General features: G+C 37.6%; 1 protein-coding gene across 14 annotated transcripts in view; it reads left to right on the top strand.

The window, feature by feature from the left end:
* Positions 1 to 17588, top strand: part of PLEKHA5 (pleckstrin homology domain containing A5) — a 215143-nt gene that overhangs the window by 163076 nt on the left and 34479 nt on the right. For 7 of the 14 annotated variants that reach the window (XR_012125742.1, XM_073223348.1, XM_037023021.2 and 4 more), the window contains one exon: positions 14970 to 15050. The exons of 6 other annotated variants lie outside the window; for them this stretch is intronic. Coding sequence is in view for 7 of the 8 variants with exons in the window: in XM_073223348.1 (XP_073079449.1) it covers positions 14970 to 15050 (81 nt within the window). In the remaining variant the exon portion in view is untranslated. Of the gene's footprint in view, positions 1 to 14920; positions 15051 to 17588 lie in introns of those variants that run through there. One more of the 14 variants, XM_073223358.1, reaches the window with a different exon arrangement.

The raw sequence follows: 17588 nt of genomic DNA, 5'->3' as shown, positions 1-17588 counted from the left end.
GTAGTGAAACCCCAGAGAGTTGCTTCAGAGGTAACTTTATTTCTGATACTACTAATTGCTTACAGCCAATAAAAAATGAAAACCCCTTATCTGAAGTTCTATAGATTTACATACCATACAATCGGTCCAAAAGTCTTGACTTGGTGCCTATAGCTCAAGCAATACAATTTAGTTTCTAATAAATCACCATTATGAAGATGAGCCATGTACCAAAGTTTTTAAAAGTAACAAAAGCAATACATACTAGAATTTCCTTCTACTCTTTATTTCATTTTGAAGTACACCATTCAAGTTCCTTTATGCTTTTATAGTTCAGGTAGTAGACTATTCAAACTCTACATTTATTAAGACTAGCCTAGACATAATTGTCATTTTTGTGAATTTTAAGGTAACAAAGCCTCAAAATGCAGCCTATGAACATACAGGAACCCTAACCAGATACTTAATGTATCATGGAGGTTCTTCTTAAAAAATTATATATATATCAGTAAATCATTTTCTTCTCATGCAACTTAGTCATCACTGAGTATTAGAGAAACTCGTGGTTACAATGTAAGTGAAACTTGAACATTTCATCCTTAAATACATCTGTGGAATGGATTTAATGTGTATTCACTTTTTCCTTGTTTATTCCTCTGCCTAACAGAATACAGAGGGGATGGGGGGCACATTAGTAAAATGTTTTAACAGCTGTGTGCTTACCAGGAAGCTGGAAGAAAATGGGAGCATAACACAGTTACAGTGGTATCTCCATCCCTGAAGATTGGAGTATCCTGCAGCAGTTCTTTGAAAGTGAGGGAAAAGAGAATGTGTTGATATATTTTCTTCTCTTCTCAAGACAAGGCAGATTGAGCACTAGTTTTAAAACTTCATGGCCCTGATGAACAAGTATTTGGTGATGAGGAATTCCTAATGCTTCCATAGAGCCAAATGGAAATCATTGTTTGAAGCTGGAGTAACAGGTTTCCATAGAAGCTTGTGGTAGTCAGCCGACTGATATTCAGCTATAAGATACAGAAAGGGCATGCTGGTTGTTCTGTTTCCTTACTGGTTATTAAGTTTTTTTTTAAATTTATTTTGTTGTCATTAATCTGCAATTACATGAAGAATATTATGTTTACTAGGGTCCCCCCTTCACCAAGTCCCCACCACATACCCCATTACAGTACTGCCCATCAGCATAGTAAGATGCTGTAGAATCACTACTTGTCTTCTCTGTGTTGCACAGCCCTCCCCATGCTCCCCCCCACAGTATACATGCTAATTATAATGCCCCCTTTCTTTTTCCCCACCCTTGTCCCTCTCTTCCCTCCCTTTCTCCCCAGTCCCTTTCCCTTTGGTAACTGTTAGTCCATTTTAGGTTCTATGATTTATTTTTCTCCCTTCTTATTCCTCCTCCTCCGTTCTTTATATGTTGATTGTTTTATTCTGTGCTCTTTTGTGCTTCCTTTAACTGCTTTTGTGGGTAGTTGATTTTATTTTTTGCCTTTAGTTAGTATTTGGTTGGTCTGCTTTCTTTGCTGTGATTTTATTTTTCTCTGGTGACATCTATTTTGTCTTAGGAGTGCTCCCATCTAGAGCAGTCCCTCTAAAATACCCTGTAGAGGTGGTTTGTGGGAGGCAAATTCCCTCAACTTTTGCTTGTCTAGGAATTGTTTAATCCCTCCTTCATATTTAAATGATAATCATGCTGGATACAGTATCCTTGGTTCAAGGCCCTTCTGTTTCATTGCATTAAATATATCATGCCATTCTCTTCTGGCCTGTAGGGTTTCTGTTGAGAAGTCTGATGATAGCCTGATGGGTTTTCCTTTGCTTTGTAGGTGACCTTTTTCCTCTCTCTAGCTGCCTTTAAAACTCTGTCCTTGTCCTTGTCCTTGACCTTTGCCATTTTAATTATTATGTGTCTTGGTGTTGTTCCTTCTTGGGTCCTTTCTGTTGGGAGTTCTGTACACTTCCATGGTCTGATCGATTATTTTCTCCTCCAGTTTGGGGAAGTTTTCAGCAATTATTTCTTCAAATACACTTTCTATCCCTTTCTCTCTTCTTCTTCTGGTACCCCTGTAATGCGGATATTGTTCCTTTTGGATTGTTCACACAGTTCTCTTAAGAGAGATCCTTTTATCTCTCTCTGCGTCAGCTTCTATGCGTTCCTGTTCTCTAGTTTCTATTCCATCAATGGCCTCTTGCATCTTATCCATTCTGCTTATAAATCCTTCCAGAGTTTGTTCTTTTCACTTCTGTGATCTCCTTCCTGGTATCTGTGATCTCCCTCCAGACATCTGTAATCTCCCTCTGGACTTCATCCCTTAGCTCTTGCATATTTCTCTGCAGCTCCATCAGCATGGTTATGAGCTTTATTTTTAATTCTTTTTCAGGAAGACTGGTTAGGTTTATGTCCTTCTCAGGGTTTGCCTCTGTGATCTTGGTCTGTATCAATTTCTTCTGCCTTTTCATCGTGATAGATATATTTGTGGGGAGCTGGCGCGTGTGTTGGGTAAGAGAAAGTTCCTTCTTGCCAGTTTGTGGCCTTCCTCTCCTGGGAGTACAGCAGCCTCTAGTGGCTTGTGCTGGGCAGCTGCATGCAGACGGGGCTTCTGATCTTGCCCAGCCGCTATAGAGTTTATTTAGCTCTGCAGTTGCTGTGGGCGTGGCCTGCCTCAGGCTGCTTCTCCAATATGGCTGAGCCGCGTTCGAGGGGGAACAGGCGGGAGGCTGTTTATCACAGTGAGGGGCCTCCGAGCTGTGCTGCAGGGGTTTGGGTGCCCAGAGTTCCCCAGGATTCCCTGCTGCTGGGGTAGGTGGCCCGGGGCACTTCCATCCAGCTGTGGGGTCCCTGTCCCTTTAAGACTTTCAAAAAGCACTCGCTTTTCTTTGTCCCAGGTGTGCCGGCTGCGGGGACCCGCTCACAGGTCTTACTGTCCTGTTTCCCTAGTTTCCAGCACCCCATGCACGCACTGTGTGTCTGCACTACGGTGCGGATGTCTAGGGTTGGGTGTTTAGCATCCCTGGGCTCCTTCTCCCTTCCACTCTGACTCCTCTCCTCCCGCCAGGAGCTGGGGTGAGGGGCGTTTGGGTCCCGCCGGCCGCAGCTTGTATCTTACCCCCTTCGCAAGGAGCTGGGTTCTCGCAGGTGTGGATGTAGTCTGGCTGCTGTCCTGTGTCTTCTGGTATCTCTTTTAAGGAGAGTTGTATTTGTATTTTCAGAAATGTATGTGGTTTTGGGAGGAGATTTCTGCTGCTCTACTCACACCGCCATCTTGGTTCTCTCTCGGTTATTAAGTATTTTTAATACCACCCCTGGTAGATTCCCAAATAAGGCCAATGAATGCTGTATTTAGCTTAGTAATATACCTAAAAACTTGATTAACAGTATCATACACCAAAACTATATTAAGGAAAACATCTCTCTCAGAAAATGTGTTCAGAGTGCCCTCCCTGGTTCTTAGGAACTTGTGTCCTCTTTAGCAGGTCTAATAATGGGAGTAGAGGCTTAAAATTTCTTGATCTTGTCACCTAGTAAGGATTTCCCCAGGGTCTAGACTTGGCTCCTGTCTCCTGGACCAGGACTGAGCAAAGGAATTGAGCCAAAGGACTAAGTTGGGGTTTTAGAAACTAGACCAGAAGCTTAAAGAGAGAAACTAGGTAAAGCTTGTCCATGTATGAAGAGATGGAACAAAAGCTGGAGCTTTTGTGGTGAGTCATAAGGGGGAAGGTTAGTAGGAATGGGGAAATTAGAACATATTCCCATCACTTTTCCTTCCATTTCTTTCTTCCCTCACTTTTTCTTTCTAACTTTCCCTCTTAGTGATTGAAGAGCAGTTACGAGAGAGTCTAGATGATGTTGCCTTCTCCTTCCTAAAACCTTCCTGCCAGCTTTCCACATAGGCAATGACAGTAGCAGATGAGATGCTAGCAACTGAGATAGAGATAAGTAGGGTGGGATGGACAGAAGGATCAAGTGACTTGGAGCAAAGATTCACAAGTCTTTGCAAGCATGCTGAACTCTTTGAGTAAAGTGAACATACAATCAACCCTCTTCAGTCCGCACCCTACCATTCTGCTTATACCACTCCAGGAGGCAGCCTCCCTTTTAGAGAATACCTGCTGCTGTAAATGGAGCTCAGCTTCTTCAGACATGAGTTTCACTTCCACTGGTACAGCAGCAGGTATTTTCTTTCCTCTTTTAAATATAAAATTGTAACATTGAATGTACTTTCACAAATTGTTCTTAAAATTATAACATTATGCCTTTACTTCTCTCCCTTCAAGAGTCACTATGGTTAATTGCATCCAAAACATCTGCATGACAACAGGAAGGGAAGGAACATACCTCAGTCAGCCACCCTTATGTTAGGGAGTTCCTGTTCCCTATGGACTCCAAAGCTCTTTGGGGAAAGAATATGCCTTTGCTGCTACAATTAATGAAACATTTGCCTCTACCCAGCTGGAGCCATCTTTCACCAGCTAGAATACACTTAAGTCATCTCTAAATACTGCATAAAATAACAGCCTTTAATGCCAGATGGCTAAATGACCTTATCCTCATATTCTCATGGAAAAACTGGAAGTTTCTCATGACCAACCAGTTTGCCATGGTACAATAAAGCAAAAATACAGTTCAGGCATACTTGTGTGCCATGAAAATGTTCAATGTTTGCAAAAGTCAACAGCTAAATCCTCTGTTTTGTTATCAGTACATTTTTTGAAAGGCATTGCCAAATGCTTGTGGGGAGGAGAAGAAAATCATTCTTAATACTTCTAAAACATCTTGAAGAGTAAGCTGTAACTTTCTAATTTGAAAATGTTTTACAATAGCATTCATATTTTATGATGTAATTCTTTTTATGCATGTTAATACTTTATGAATTGTGTACTAAAACTTTTAGTGATTTTTGGAAGAAAAGTCCACTAACACATGTGGACATTCCTCAGACATACTCTTTCTATATATCCTTTTAAGAAACCACAATGAAAGAAACTATGCAGACAGGAACTCTGACCATTTTTAAACATACTTCTGCCAAGTGAAATGCAAAAAGAAACAATTAATGGTGTGTATGTGATTGGTACTGAAACCATTCAAGGTAAAAATCCAGTAGTAGTTTTTTTTGTATTTTGTTGTTTTGTGTTCTTCCCTACAAGGAAAGAAATTCTATGATTGAAAAGATTCTTGATGGCTTTCATTGTTCATATCAACTCAGCAACTTCACATTCTGTTGAGCTATTTAGCAAGATCCCTTTTTCTCTCATATTTCAAGGGTTCCTGGAGATTCTATTTTTAGGAATGATGGAGAGATTAAGAAATAATGTTTCTAGGGAATATAGAAAAGGCATTTAGAAAAAGCAAACTAAAGAAACTGGAAAATAGAAAATATGTTGTTTAACACTCACTAACTCAAACTAGTTACATGGAATAGAATATCATCAGTATTTTCTTGCAATTAAGAGCAGTCCTATCTCTTCCCTCCCTCACACCCCATCCCTTCTTTTCTATTTTCCTGTCTCCCCCTTCCTCTGCATATATGATCATAGAAGTAGTGAGAAGAGCAGGATGACACCAGGAAATACTTAAGCAGGACAGGACATCGTATTTGCAGAACTCTAAGAAGACTAAGTAAATTGACAGTGGATAGCTTAGAATTAACATGTGGCAAGACTTTGTGTATGAGTCTCAGTACTCTGATCTCCTGGCCTCTCCACATTATTGTTATGTTCTCCTCTATCTCACCAGGAACTAAACTGTACCTTTTTGCTATTTTCACCCTTCTCAACCTTACCTGGAGAAGCTCCCTGTTTCTTGATGTTCTCTCAGTTCTATGGGTTGTATCTTTCTCTTTGTCTCTAGCCCCTGCATCTCTCCCAGAAAGCAAAGCTTGTGATGTGGGCTTCCTGGATGTGGACTTGTTTGCAGGAAGTTTACTTTGGAAAGTGATGCAAGGCACAGGAGTAAAGAGAGTGAGCAAGGAAGGAGGGATATTATCAGCTGAGCCTCATGTCACTGACATTTGTAAACAAATGAAACATGACAGAATTACCAACTGAACAACAGCAGAGGGAAGCATTTGGACGGCTCCCGCCCTCCATGCCCAAGGGTTGCCCCTTGAGACTAACTCCAGCACATCTCAGTCATGCACACAAGGGCGCCCAGTGGGTTCCCACACATGGGGGGTTCACTCAGCAAGAGTTGAAACAAAGATAGGCTAATAGGATGTAAAGAAGTGCACAAAAAGTGTCTAAAATGCCTCTCTGCATTTTGAGTTACGTGTTTCTGGTTGCTTGTAGTGTCTCCATTTGGAAGTTCTACCTTCAGTACATCCCCGACATGTCCAAAATTGAGGTGGTCATCTTATCCCTCAATTCCCTAACCCAAAAACTGAGAGTAAAAATGGTTCAGATTACTCTCCACCTTTAACCTCACTGATGTCACAAGCGCTTAATGAGCACATCGTCCTTGGGGAAGAGCTCACTGTTGGAGAGGATCAGGACCCTTCCCTTAGCTGTTGGCTTAGACCAAGGGGAGAGAGGAAAATGAGCCCAGGGCCCTGGTCCAGCTCTGGCCAGGACCGCCTGGTACCGGTCCTTCACATTCCGATTGCCTGGTGGATGAAAAGAAAAACAAATGACAGATGATCTGAATGGACTCAAGAGGTGACAATCCTTGGTATACTGCCTGCTTTTCTACCACTCTTAGCCTAGAGATTCTACAAATGTATTAAAAAAGCAGAATTAAACAAGACAGGATCCTTGAGTTGTAGTTCCTCCTAATTATTTCCTCTGTATGACACCAACACATATTAAAGCTGAAAATACCTTGGAACTAAAGTAAAAGTATATTTAAAAAGCTTTACAGGAAATGAGGAAATTAGGAGATTCTGTAGAACTATCTGAACAGATTGTTTTAGCTGAGTATGTATTATCTACGTGGTGTTTATTACAGTTAGTAGAGGCCACCATAACACCTTAAGTGCATTAAGCTCATTACCATTTAGTCACCTAATTTGGGAAGTACTAAAAGTACCTTTCACACTATGTCCTTAAGCTAACTCAGGAAATTTCACGGACTCCCTGTTTTTTGGTGGGGGGGTTTTGCTGTGTCATTGAAAGCCTCACTCCAGCACTAGAGCAACCTGTAAAACACTTCCTTCCCTATAAGCCCTTTCCTATAGCCCAAGACTCAGTTTGTCAAATACTATCTCAAAAGCACTCCCATTCTCTCCACTACATACCTGTCCAGTACTCATCCTTCCTAACAGTCTGTCACAATTTACTGTTTCCAAAGCACTGTCATTTGCATTACTTCAATTGGCCACTGCAACATGCAGGCCAGTTATCCCCATTCAGGCAGGTTGAATGACTTGCCCAAAATCACTAAGCTAGGATGAATACCTTGTATTAATGAATTTTCTTTTTTTTTTTATCTATCTATTTTGACGTCCTTCAAAATTAATGGGACTGTCTTTATTAGTTCTGTGTCTCGTTCTCTGTTATCTGAGAAGCTCCTATTTACATACTGGTTTTTCTCCTGTCAAGATAGCAAAATGGAAGAAAAAAACCTCTGCTACCTCTCCTAAATGCATCATCTATATGTAGCTTTATTTCCTACTTAACAAAAGCAGATATTTTTATAGTCTAATGTGGCTTTTGCTTCTGTTTTATTTTTATATTTTTTTTCTAGAAAACTCATTCAGCAAAGATTTATAGTTTTAATGTAAGGCAGGATGTTAAGTGCTTACAAAGTACAATTCTTAAATTACTTTCAAAGCCCAGGAAGGAAATAGAGTTGAGCATAAATGCCAGAAACATTTCTAGGATTGACCTGAGGGTGTGATTATGTAGCTAAAACATAAGCTGATAAGTCTTTGAATTAATGGTAGAAATTCCACTAGTCATTCCAGTAGTAACTCAGTAAGAATGCAGTTGCTATTTATAAAACCCAGATCCTTGTACTTAGACAGTATTTTAATTTTTATTTAAAGCTCAAATATATTGTAGAGTAGATTTACCCATGGCCAGAACAAGTAACTTTTTTACTGACAGATGTAAGATTCTCACTCTTGGAATGCTTTGTCCCTTTTAAATGGTAATCATTAAAATACATACAAAGAGAAAAATATATGACCATTTCAAACAAGAAAGCATTCTTACAAAAGGGATTTTGAGTTCTCTTAATATTTCTGGTTGCCTGCAGAAGCCAGAACTAAAGACAGTAGCATCAGATAATATATTACTTTTAAGAGTCATTAAACAAGGAAAGTAGATTAAGCTACTGAAGTAAAAACCAGATCTGTAAAATGTATGCTGTAGCCAAAAGGATTTTAGTTAAAAAAAAAAAAAACTTAAAAAGGATGAAACTCACTGTAAGTAAATTATTTGGATAGACATTAGTTTCTTTCAGAGTATACCGTGGGTATATATCTCAAAACGGTGGCTTTAAAAATTCAGCAGTTTAAGTGACATTGTGAATAGAGAGATTTCATTCTGTTGGGTCCAGGTACTTAATGTTTTCAATAATGGGCTTTATCCCTATTCCTGAAGCCAATTTAGAAATGCTTCCTTTTTTTCTTCTAAGATAAACGGTGGACTTCTACGTCAGTGTCCCAATTTGTTGTTCCGTTTTTTGATCTTTCTCCCTTGAAGGAAGAGGAAATATTATATAGTCTAGCTGCATTGTTTAACATACCCCGATTCTTCTGAAATAAGAATAGTAAAATTTTTTCAAAATTTTATTTTTAGAAAACATATACAACATAGACTGTTTATTTAGATTGCTTTAAAATTTTCAAAGTCAAAAACCTCAGTACTTTGCCCCATCAGTTAGAAGAGACTTATTTACATTCTTCTGTTTAAAAAGTCACTTCAAATTTCCCTGCTCCCTGTTAAACAATGAGTAGTTTCAATAGGTAGTCATACCCTTCAATCTCAGGTTCTTGGACTTTCAGATGTGCCTGGAGTGAGAGTGGACGGCATTTACATGTCATTATCTAAATGACCTGTTTGTAAAGACCCCTGCGTTCCACAGAGCTTCACCCTAGGCATGTCCAATTCTCAGCTTTTTAGTTTTGCCACACATCCTAAGAGTTTATTGATCTAGACGCAGGAGGACATTCTTGAGAACTGGCTTCTAAAGTGATTTGGCTATCTGGGTTTTTTGCTATTGTTAAGACAGGTTCCCAGCTGAAAAATTCTTTTCCTAAGACGTCATTAAGAACTCGAGAAGAGTCCATTTTCTACTTAAATGGAAAATGACAGCACAGAAATGGGTATTCTCATTGATGATCAGTGAAAAACAAAAGCTCTTTAGGGTACAGAGAAATCACACCCACACTGCTTGCTCAAACAATGGAAGAAGCTGTCAGTACAGCATTCTGACTCTAGGAAACTGGGTTACAAGACAGCTTGAGCAAATACATTCCCCTTCTGGAAATAAGATCCAGATCAAGGGGAAAATTATACTTTACTGAATGTCTAGACCTGCTATCTAATATTACAGCCACTAGCCATACATGACTATGTAAATTTACATTTAAGTTAGTCACAGTATTAAAAAAGTAAAATTCATTTCCTCAGTCAACACTAGCCATGTTTCAAGGGCTAAGGAGGCACGTATGGCTAATGGCTACAATATTGGACTACACCAATATAGAACATTTCCATCATCACAGAAAGTTCTGTGGACTGCTATTCTAAATGGCTTATCGTATAAACTATGAAGAGCAGTTAAGCCACTGCTTAATCACTTTATACTTAAAGGAGGATGGAGAATTAATCTTTTCCAGGAATAAATTACATCAATGACCGACTTGGGTCTGCTCCCTGTAATCTTTTTCATTCCTGCCCCTTCCCCCGAGAATTATTTAGGAGTGTTCATCTCCTGAGTTAGAAAATGCTGTTCCTTCTGCATTGGTACCTGCTGTAATTACTATACAGATAGAAGACTTTGAAACTGATGTTTCCACTTGAAACTGCTAATTACAACAACTGGCAATTGGAAATTGGATTCCTGACTATCACCCCAGATCCCCAGGATCTGCTGAGTCCACTGATACTATTAATAAGGAGATTCAGTTGACCTTTAAGGGGAGTTAAGTCTCTTAATGCTGTATCTTGTACAAAGACAAGAGAATAACTGGGGTTTAAATAATAAGTTCGGAATTTTTCATCTTTTGATGGTTTGCCCAACACCTAATACTGAACCATTAGGACTTTGAAAAATTCCTTATTGGTGACAGCTGAATGAGTCCTCAGTTACTTGAATTAGTGCCAGAACAGGCCTGTGGTTCTTAGGCCTGGTTTCCTGTCGGAACAACCAGTGGATCTTGAGAAAGACAGAAAGAAAAGTACAATACTCATGGCCCTCTGCCCTCGGGTCCCCAGTCAGAGTGGCCAAGCCCAGCCCTGCATATGTTTTAAAATCTCCTTAGGTGATTTTTTTTTTTCCAGTCAGGTTTGAGAACTATTGAGATAAATACAAGGAACACCAAAGAAAGAAGAAAAATGTATTTTTCCTGAACTAGAAGCTCTATCTTAGTGCTTTCTAACCTTTTTCACATACGGCTCATAGGAAGTGATGGGTATATGAACAGGACCCTGAAAGAAACGGGGAGGCGGTGCTGTCGGGATGCAGCCCGCTGAGGACTGAGGTGGTCCCTATCTCCACACACTCGGTGTCTTCCCAGCCCACAGGTGTCTTCCGCCCCAACTCAGTATTCTAGCAAGTATGACATAGTTACATAGAATCATGTTAAGTGTTTTGGTGATGGGTTTTTTAATCAAGATACTTCTGAAAGTAACATCAAAGGATTCTCTGTGTTCATATTAGCCCAACATACCTCAGGACTGAGAAAGGGGCTAGAATTAAGCATCAAACTTTCAGGTAGTTTTTCTAAACATTTGAACATAAAAATTTCCAGTGAAGATATGTGTGTGTGTGTTGTAAACAAATATACATTAGCATGACCTATGTGTGTTTCCACTTACATTGTCTTAATTTATTGCTGAAGTTGGTTGTGAAAACAGTGTGATGCCTGAATCATATATTTTCATTTTTACTATTACAGAATAATGGGCCTTTTATAATGGCTTTATAATTTAGCAATTAACTGAAACCTAAGCCTCTATTACCTGTTACTTCAGAGAAGGAATTAAAGCAGGAAGCAGAGCATTTAACTCATTTTCAAGGAAATTATTAGAAACGTCCTCTACGTACTAATTAGTCTTTCTCTTGCTCTGATTTCCTTAAAATATGTCGGCTGTTCACACCACTGTCATAACGCTGTCTGAGGCTCAGTATTCAAACCAGAAGGGAACTGTTGGAAATTCCCAGGTGCTCATGGAGTGTTATATTGGTTGTTTTGGGGTTTTGGGTGGGGTTTAATAGAGGGGAGTCATACCTCACTGCTTCAATCTGAAGCTGCTACAAAGTTTATGTAGCAAAAGCCAGATAGAATGTGTTGTTTCTGTGTAAGTTACAGAAACAAGTCTGTTTCTAAGAATTAAAATATAGACTATTTCAGAGGTGATTTAGTGAAAGGAATCACTAGCGTATTTCTAGTATATATCTGGAGATAAAGCACATCTAGTGTTTCCAAATCAGCAAATCTGAAGAGTGAAGTTTGGATCAGATCATTGAAATTGTTTAATAGGGACCAATCTTCCATCATATGGGATCCTGAGAATAGTGCTTATGTGGCTTCAGCTGTTGCATGCCATATGCAAGGGAGAATCACCACATAGGAAGACATTACCTGCACAGATCATCCTTGATAGCCCACTACCCAGTCATCCTAGAAGCCCTTTGGTAGGTGTGGTGCCCAAGGGGATTCTGAAATGGTCCCACTGCTTCTGTCTTTACAGAGAGTCTTATCCCATCTCTCCTACTTGTGTAATTATGGGATTAGTAGTAGCGGGATCCCAAGGAGTATGTGAACTGAAGAACACTTACTAAATAATATTTGACTTACTTCAAAACCTTGGGAACATCATAGTCATTTCTACCAAAGGAATCTTCAAAACAGCCTGTCACCTTGATGTTTTAATGATACTATCTACATCAAAAATTCTCAAGTTGCATATTAGAATTATCTGGGAGTCAGGGTGTCTATTTCCAAGCTCCTCAAGTGATTCTGATGTGGGTTAAGAACCACTGGTCTAATAAATAAGCTTGAACTTTGGTTTCTGAAGAAACCAATAATAAAAAAGGTATTACAGATAATCCTCTGTATTCACAAATGCATTAGGTTGCTTATGTTTTTTAATTAGCATTTTCTTCCAGTAAGTTTCTGATGAGGATACAGATTCCTAAGACAGAGTAAGAGTAGGGGCCGTGTGAACAGTTCTGTAGTTCAGAGCTCCCTGCACCAGAGGACTCCCCTGGGCTTCCTGCACCTTAACTCCCAGCCTTGAATATGATAGGAGTACTTGGTGCTGAAAATTTTTCCTTAGTCTCTTTGTGTCACCATTTGCCAGAGGATATGGTTGTTCCATTAATTTAGTTTATTTCATGTTTACATAGTTCTATCCTTGACTCTTTAGTAATTTATTATTATTATTATTAGGAACACACTACCTACTCTGGAGAAAATTTGGAAAATGTAGAGAAGTACAGATAAAGGGGGAAAAAAATCCATAGTCACACAATTCAAAATAATTCCACTCACATTTTTTCCTCCATTGTCATACTAAGTTGTTGAGCTTCCAGAGACGCCTTCTAATCCTAATGTTCTAGAATTTGATTATGCATGTTTGAAATTTTTCCCAATGAAAGCTGACAGTTCTGGAAGTGATCTCTGAAACACTCTGTAGTTTGTATACTTTAAATATTATTTTTGCTTTAATTTTTCTATTCCTAATTCAGTTTCTTCTTGCAAAGATTAATATTTAATAATTTGGAGCATGTAAATTAAACAGGCATTTTTAAAATCACATATATGGCTTCCTATATATATATATATATATATATATATATATATATATACACACACACACACACATATATATTTACCCTCTCAAAGTAGTCCACTAAATAAGTCAGGCTTCTTTACCCTTCTGCAGAAACCATTTGCCCCTTCTCCCTTTTTAAATACATTTTTAAATAAATTAATCAGGCCTAGAGTATGAACAGTAGTCATTAATCTGTACCATATTCAGGCTGTGCCTATGGTTTGAGCAATATTGGCAGACCTCACCATTTGGCACAGAGGCCCAGCTATAGTGCCAGGTTTCCAAGACTCAGTGGGCACTTTCAGTTTGACCTTGAGTACCCCCTTACATTTGGATACTGTCTCATCTCCACTATTTCTTAACCACAGATGCTCCTGACACCACCCCACCATGCCCAATAATCTTTGAGTCAGGTATTATTCTAATTTCCATGACATGGTTTTGAAAAATAGCAAGTATAGATGAGACCACTTTTAGAATTAAAATTAAATAACACTAAAAATCAGTACACATTTACACTGCTTTTACTATATGAAATGTATATCAGTGCAGTCAAATGATTAAGCCAAAACAAAAAGCTTTATTCCAGCATCAACATTTGATTAAGATAAGTAACTAGCATTCCAGTAAAACATGGCACTTTAAAATATAAAGAGGTCTTACATATTTGTAATAAAAGTATTTTTTTTCTCCTGAAGAAAAATTTTTATCTGTAGTTAATCTATTTTAAGTTACTTTCCAACACTGTTAAAAAATTAATTGTGAATTGTATAGTCACACACTTGTTTACTGTGTGTATGAGAAGTCACCTATAAAAGCCTTGGTCCCTTAGTAGATAACATTGGGGGAGAAAAACAAGTTTAACTAATGTGTAGATGGGTACATTTAAAAATAAACTATCTCAAATTTTTCTAAGTGATTAAACCAGTTACCAAAAGTTCGAAGTTTGACAACTAAAAAGATTTTATTGACATGAAACATTGGTAATTGGGCTGAAAATAAAATTGTTTAGATACACAGTTTTCAAGATTTATTTTTATATGTTATGTGATTATTAATCTTAAGATTAGTAAACTTTTGCTGTAGATTTAGCTAAATCAACAAATAGCATTTAACCATGATAGAAATGCTTGTTTTCTATAGTATGTTGGAGGATGAAAATTGTGTAAACTAAATGTCACACATCGTAATTATAAACCAATTTGTCTGCTTACAAACAGTACAGACTTTGTTGACCTTTTTCCCTCTGTATATAATGCTGATTGTCTTTTAAATACTATCACACCTGAGTCCAGAGCCTGCTAAAACAGATGTTTTTATAAAGGCAGTAATTAGGTACAACATAGCTGGAAATGTGAAACATGGTTGGAGCTGGGGAGACACACTGAGTCTTTCCTAATTAAATCTTAGTTTGCACGTCCTTGAATAATTCTACATACGTTGTTACACGATGAGAAAATCAAAAATAGAGTATACAAATTTCTATCAAGACAACTTTAATAAAATGTGTGATTATCTAAGTGACAAGATACACTATTACAGAATTTTAATGCTTGTAGAGAACTCAATATTTTTCTGATTACCCTTATGAAGAACTAAATATTCTAAGCTTTTTACTGAGTAATCAAATAATGCCATTTTTTTTCCTTTTAAGTTCATAGGTTTTCACACCTTGGTTTATACTTCAAATCATGATACTTTACCATCTAGTCTAGTATTCATAGGAATATTCATTAATTGACTATTGATTATAGTTATGAAGTAAAACCCAGTTGCCGCAATAATGCAATTAGTAAGCTTTTTTATAACCTTGAAAGTATTTTAAGGTATTGTAATGTATTTTAAGGCAAGTATTGCAGCTTGTGGTACTTGGATGAAATGGTTTATACAAATTAAATCTGTGCAACCTTGGGGTAAAATGTAGACAACTGCACTATGAAGTAGAGGCTATATTTACAGTGTCGTCTTTCAAATCTAGCTATGCTGTAAACTGATGTTTGCTGTATGCTCCTCCTGATTTGAAATAGATGAAAGAAAATGAACCTATTATCAGCATGGTTCACACAATGATTGAGAACTCGGCGCTAAGACCCCAACTGTACCAGCAAGTAAGGTCTTGGACAGTGAATGATGCTGCTTTGCCATCTGCAAAATCCCCCAGTGACCCTTTTTGGTTTATCCTCAGAGTTCCTCATGACATTAGTGTTTCTCTTATTTCATTTTTTGTTTATGTCTCCTTTGGAAAAATGCACTTCATACACGCTTTTCAAGATGCTGCAGTGTCCTTAGCATGGCTTTGCTGAACATGCTGCCGTTGAATATTAAGTGTGCCATTTTCCTGAAGTTTTTGTGCAGAGTATCTGGTTGATATGTACTTGGAGGTCTGCAGTACATTTGTAAAATTTTTACCAGATTGACATTAATTGTTATTAACTCTAAAAGCATTGTAACTGATTCTGGGGGACAATTTAATTTTTTTTTCCTTTCAGGGGCAGCCCCAACCTCTACCCTCAATATTTTAGGTATAGATTATATTTGCATGGGACTTAGTTAAATCTAGTTTCCATGCCGTGCTCTGGTAAAACCTAAGGGTAGCCATTTCTTACCACTGGGAGTCTTTCCCTGATTTTTATCATTCTTCTGCAGTCATGAAGATAGTCATATCTTACCCCATTCTTTTCTCTAACTCAAAATGTGTGCCTTGGAGTTGGCTGGCTTTAACATAGGACCTTGGCAATCTGCAGATCTGCAAAAGAAGTCATTTTATACATTCTATCCAATTTTTTTTGTATTTCATGGTCTAAATGTGTTCTTAGCTGTGTGTTTTGCAACATCAGCGTCTTCCACTTCAACATCTTCAAATTACTGTGTCCTATGTATGATCTGTTATAATATGTTAAAAATCATACAGAAGGCAAAAATTAACTAACATGAAAAATGAATGCATTTTGATGAAAATATGTAAAAGCACCTGGTGAAAAGATGCACCTTGAGCTCACACTGGCTTTGGGGCCTGTGGTTTCCCCTTGTCACCTTTGAGCCTGCGTCCTGAACCTGGGAACTGGGAGGTGGATACAGTGGGTGGGAGTGTGACTCCTATTTCAGAAAACAGTTTTCAAAATATTTAAAGTTTGTTATGTGATTGAGCATAGCTTTTAATTTGCAATAGAGATGAACAGAGTATTAAATATTTAAAGTTGAACAGCTTTACTTTTCAAAAGAAACGGAAATCTTTGAAAGTCATCAGATTACAGAGCCTCGACACTCCGTTCCAAAATGCCCTTCTGAGAAACCTTAGCACCGGTTTTTATTTCAGTGTCTGAAGCTGTTAGTCATTTTATGTATTGTTAAATTGATAAGTTCAGAGGCATTTTGTTCTGATTAGGTTATGTTTTCAATTGTCATGTTTTGTATATTTTTAATAAAAGGGATAATAGCCCGGGTTATCCGTTTGGCTTGGCTTGTTTTTTTTCTTTTTTTATGTTGATCAGTAATCAGGGTTGATGCAGAAGTCATTGCTGGTTGAAATTACTCAGTTGCATGAAAAGTTCTGGTTGGAGTTTTCAAATGTGGTGCTATCTCAGATTGGTATATATCACTGACCTTGCATACTGAAAGCAATAGATATATAAATATATGTCTTCTTACTAATACTTGAAGGGAAAAACAAATTGTACAGAACAGGAAGATCTGAATGCCCGCTCTCAGCTGCCATGTAATCATTGTTGACTGTCAGCACTCTCAAATCTAGAGTCTTCAGACATTCCTTTTTTTAATGATCCACTAGAAAAGCACACAATTATTGCAGGACATCATTAGTGGAGAAAAGTGACATTCAGACACATTTCTTAAACTCTTATTAATTTGCATAAACTGAAGTTAAATCTTATTTCTTCTCTGGGTTTCCATTATAACATGATACAGTATGGTAACATAATTATCAGAAAGATCATAAATAATTATCATTTTAAAAATCTTTGGAAAGTTTATATTGTACAGTGTTATGGTTTACTTTCCTGATGTTGCATTACAATGCTGTGTTAACCAGGTTCCTGAAATTTAACTGAAAATGGCGTGGCAATAAAATATTTTATGACTTGTTATTTTGCATCAGAGCCATCCACATTTTCCCTCAGGAAGGCCTTTAATAAAGTTTGCATTTTCTAAGAAGAAAGAGGACACCTGAGAAATTACCTAGGCAGTTATTTTCTTGAAATAAGTAATAAAAAAAGAACCAAAAACTGAATCAAAACAAATACTGAATAACTGCGCATCATATTGAAAAATGCCTCTGCATTTATAAATCATTCTACCACCTTTTACAATTACAGTTTTTGTACCAGGGTTTTTACAACATAGTGTCAGTGAAATTAATCACCTGGTAAATGATTGTTTTAAAAAATACAGACTAATATTGACAAAGCCTACAGCCCTATGAGCATTTTTGAGCCCTCATAGGATATAATGTCTAATTTTATCAAGTATTTCCTTGAAAATCCTTTTTGTGGTTTGTATATATATTCATATACTTTAAAATCATTATAAATACAATTTTCAAATACTTGAAAGGGATACTGTAGAAAGCTGGATTTTAATTAACAGAAGTAATTATACTTTAATATAATGCCAAGCCAGTTTTTCAAAGA

Source organism: Manis javanica, chromosome 15, assembly GCF_040802235.1.
Source record: "Manis javanica isolate MJ-LG chromosome 15, MJ_LKY, whole genome shotgun sequence".
NCBI classification, from domain to species: Eukaryota; Metazoa; Chordata; class Mammalia; order Pholidota; family Manidae; genus Manis; species Manis javanica.
The sequence above is the reverse complement of the archived record's forward strand: the minus strand, read 5'-3'. Positions and strand labels throughout refer to the sequence as shown.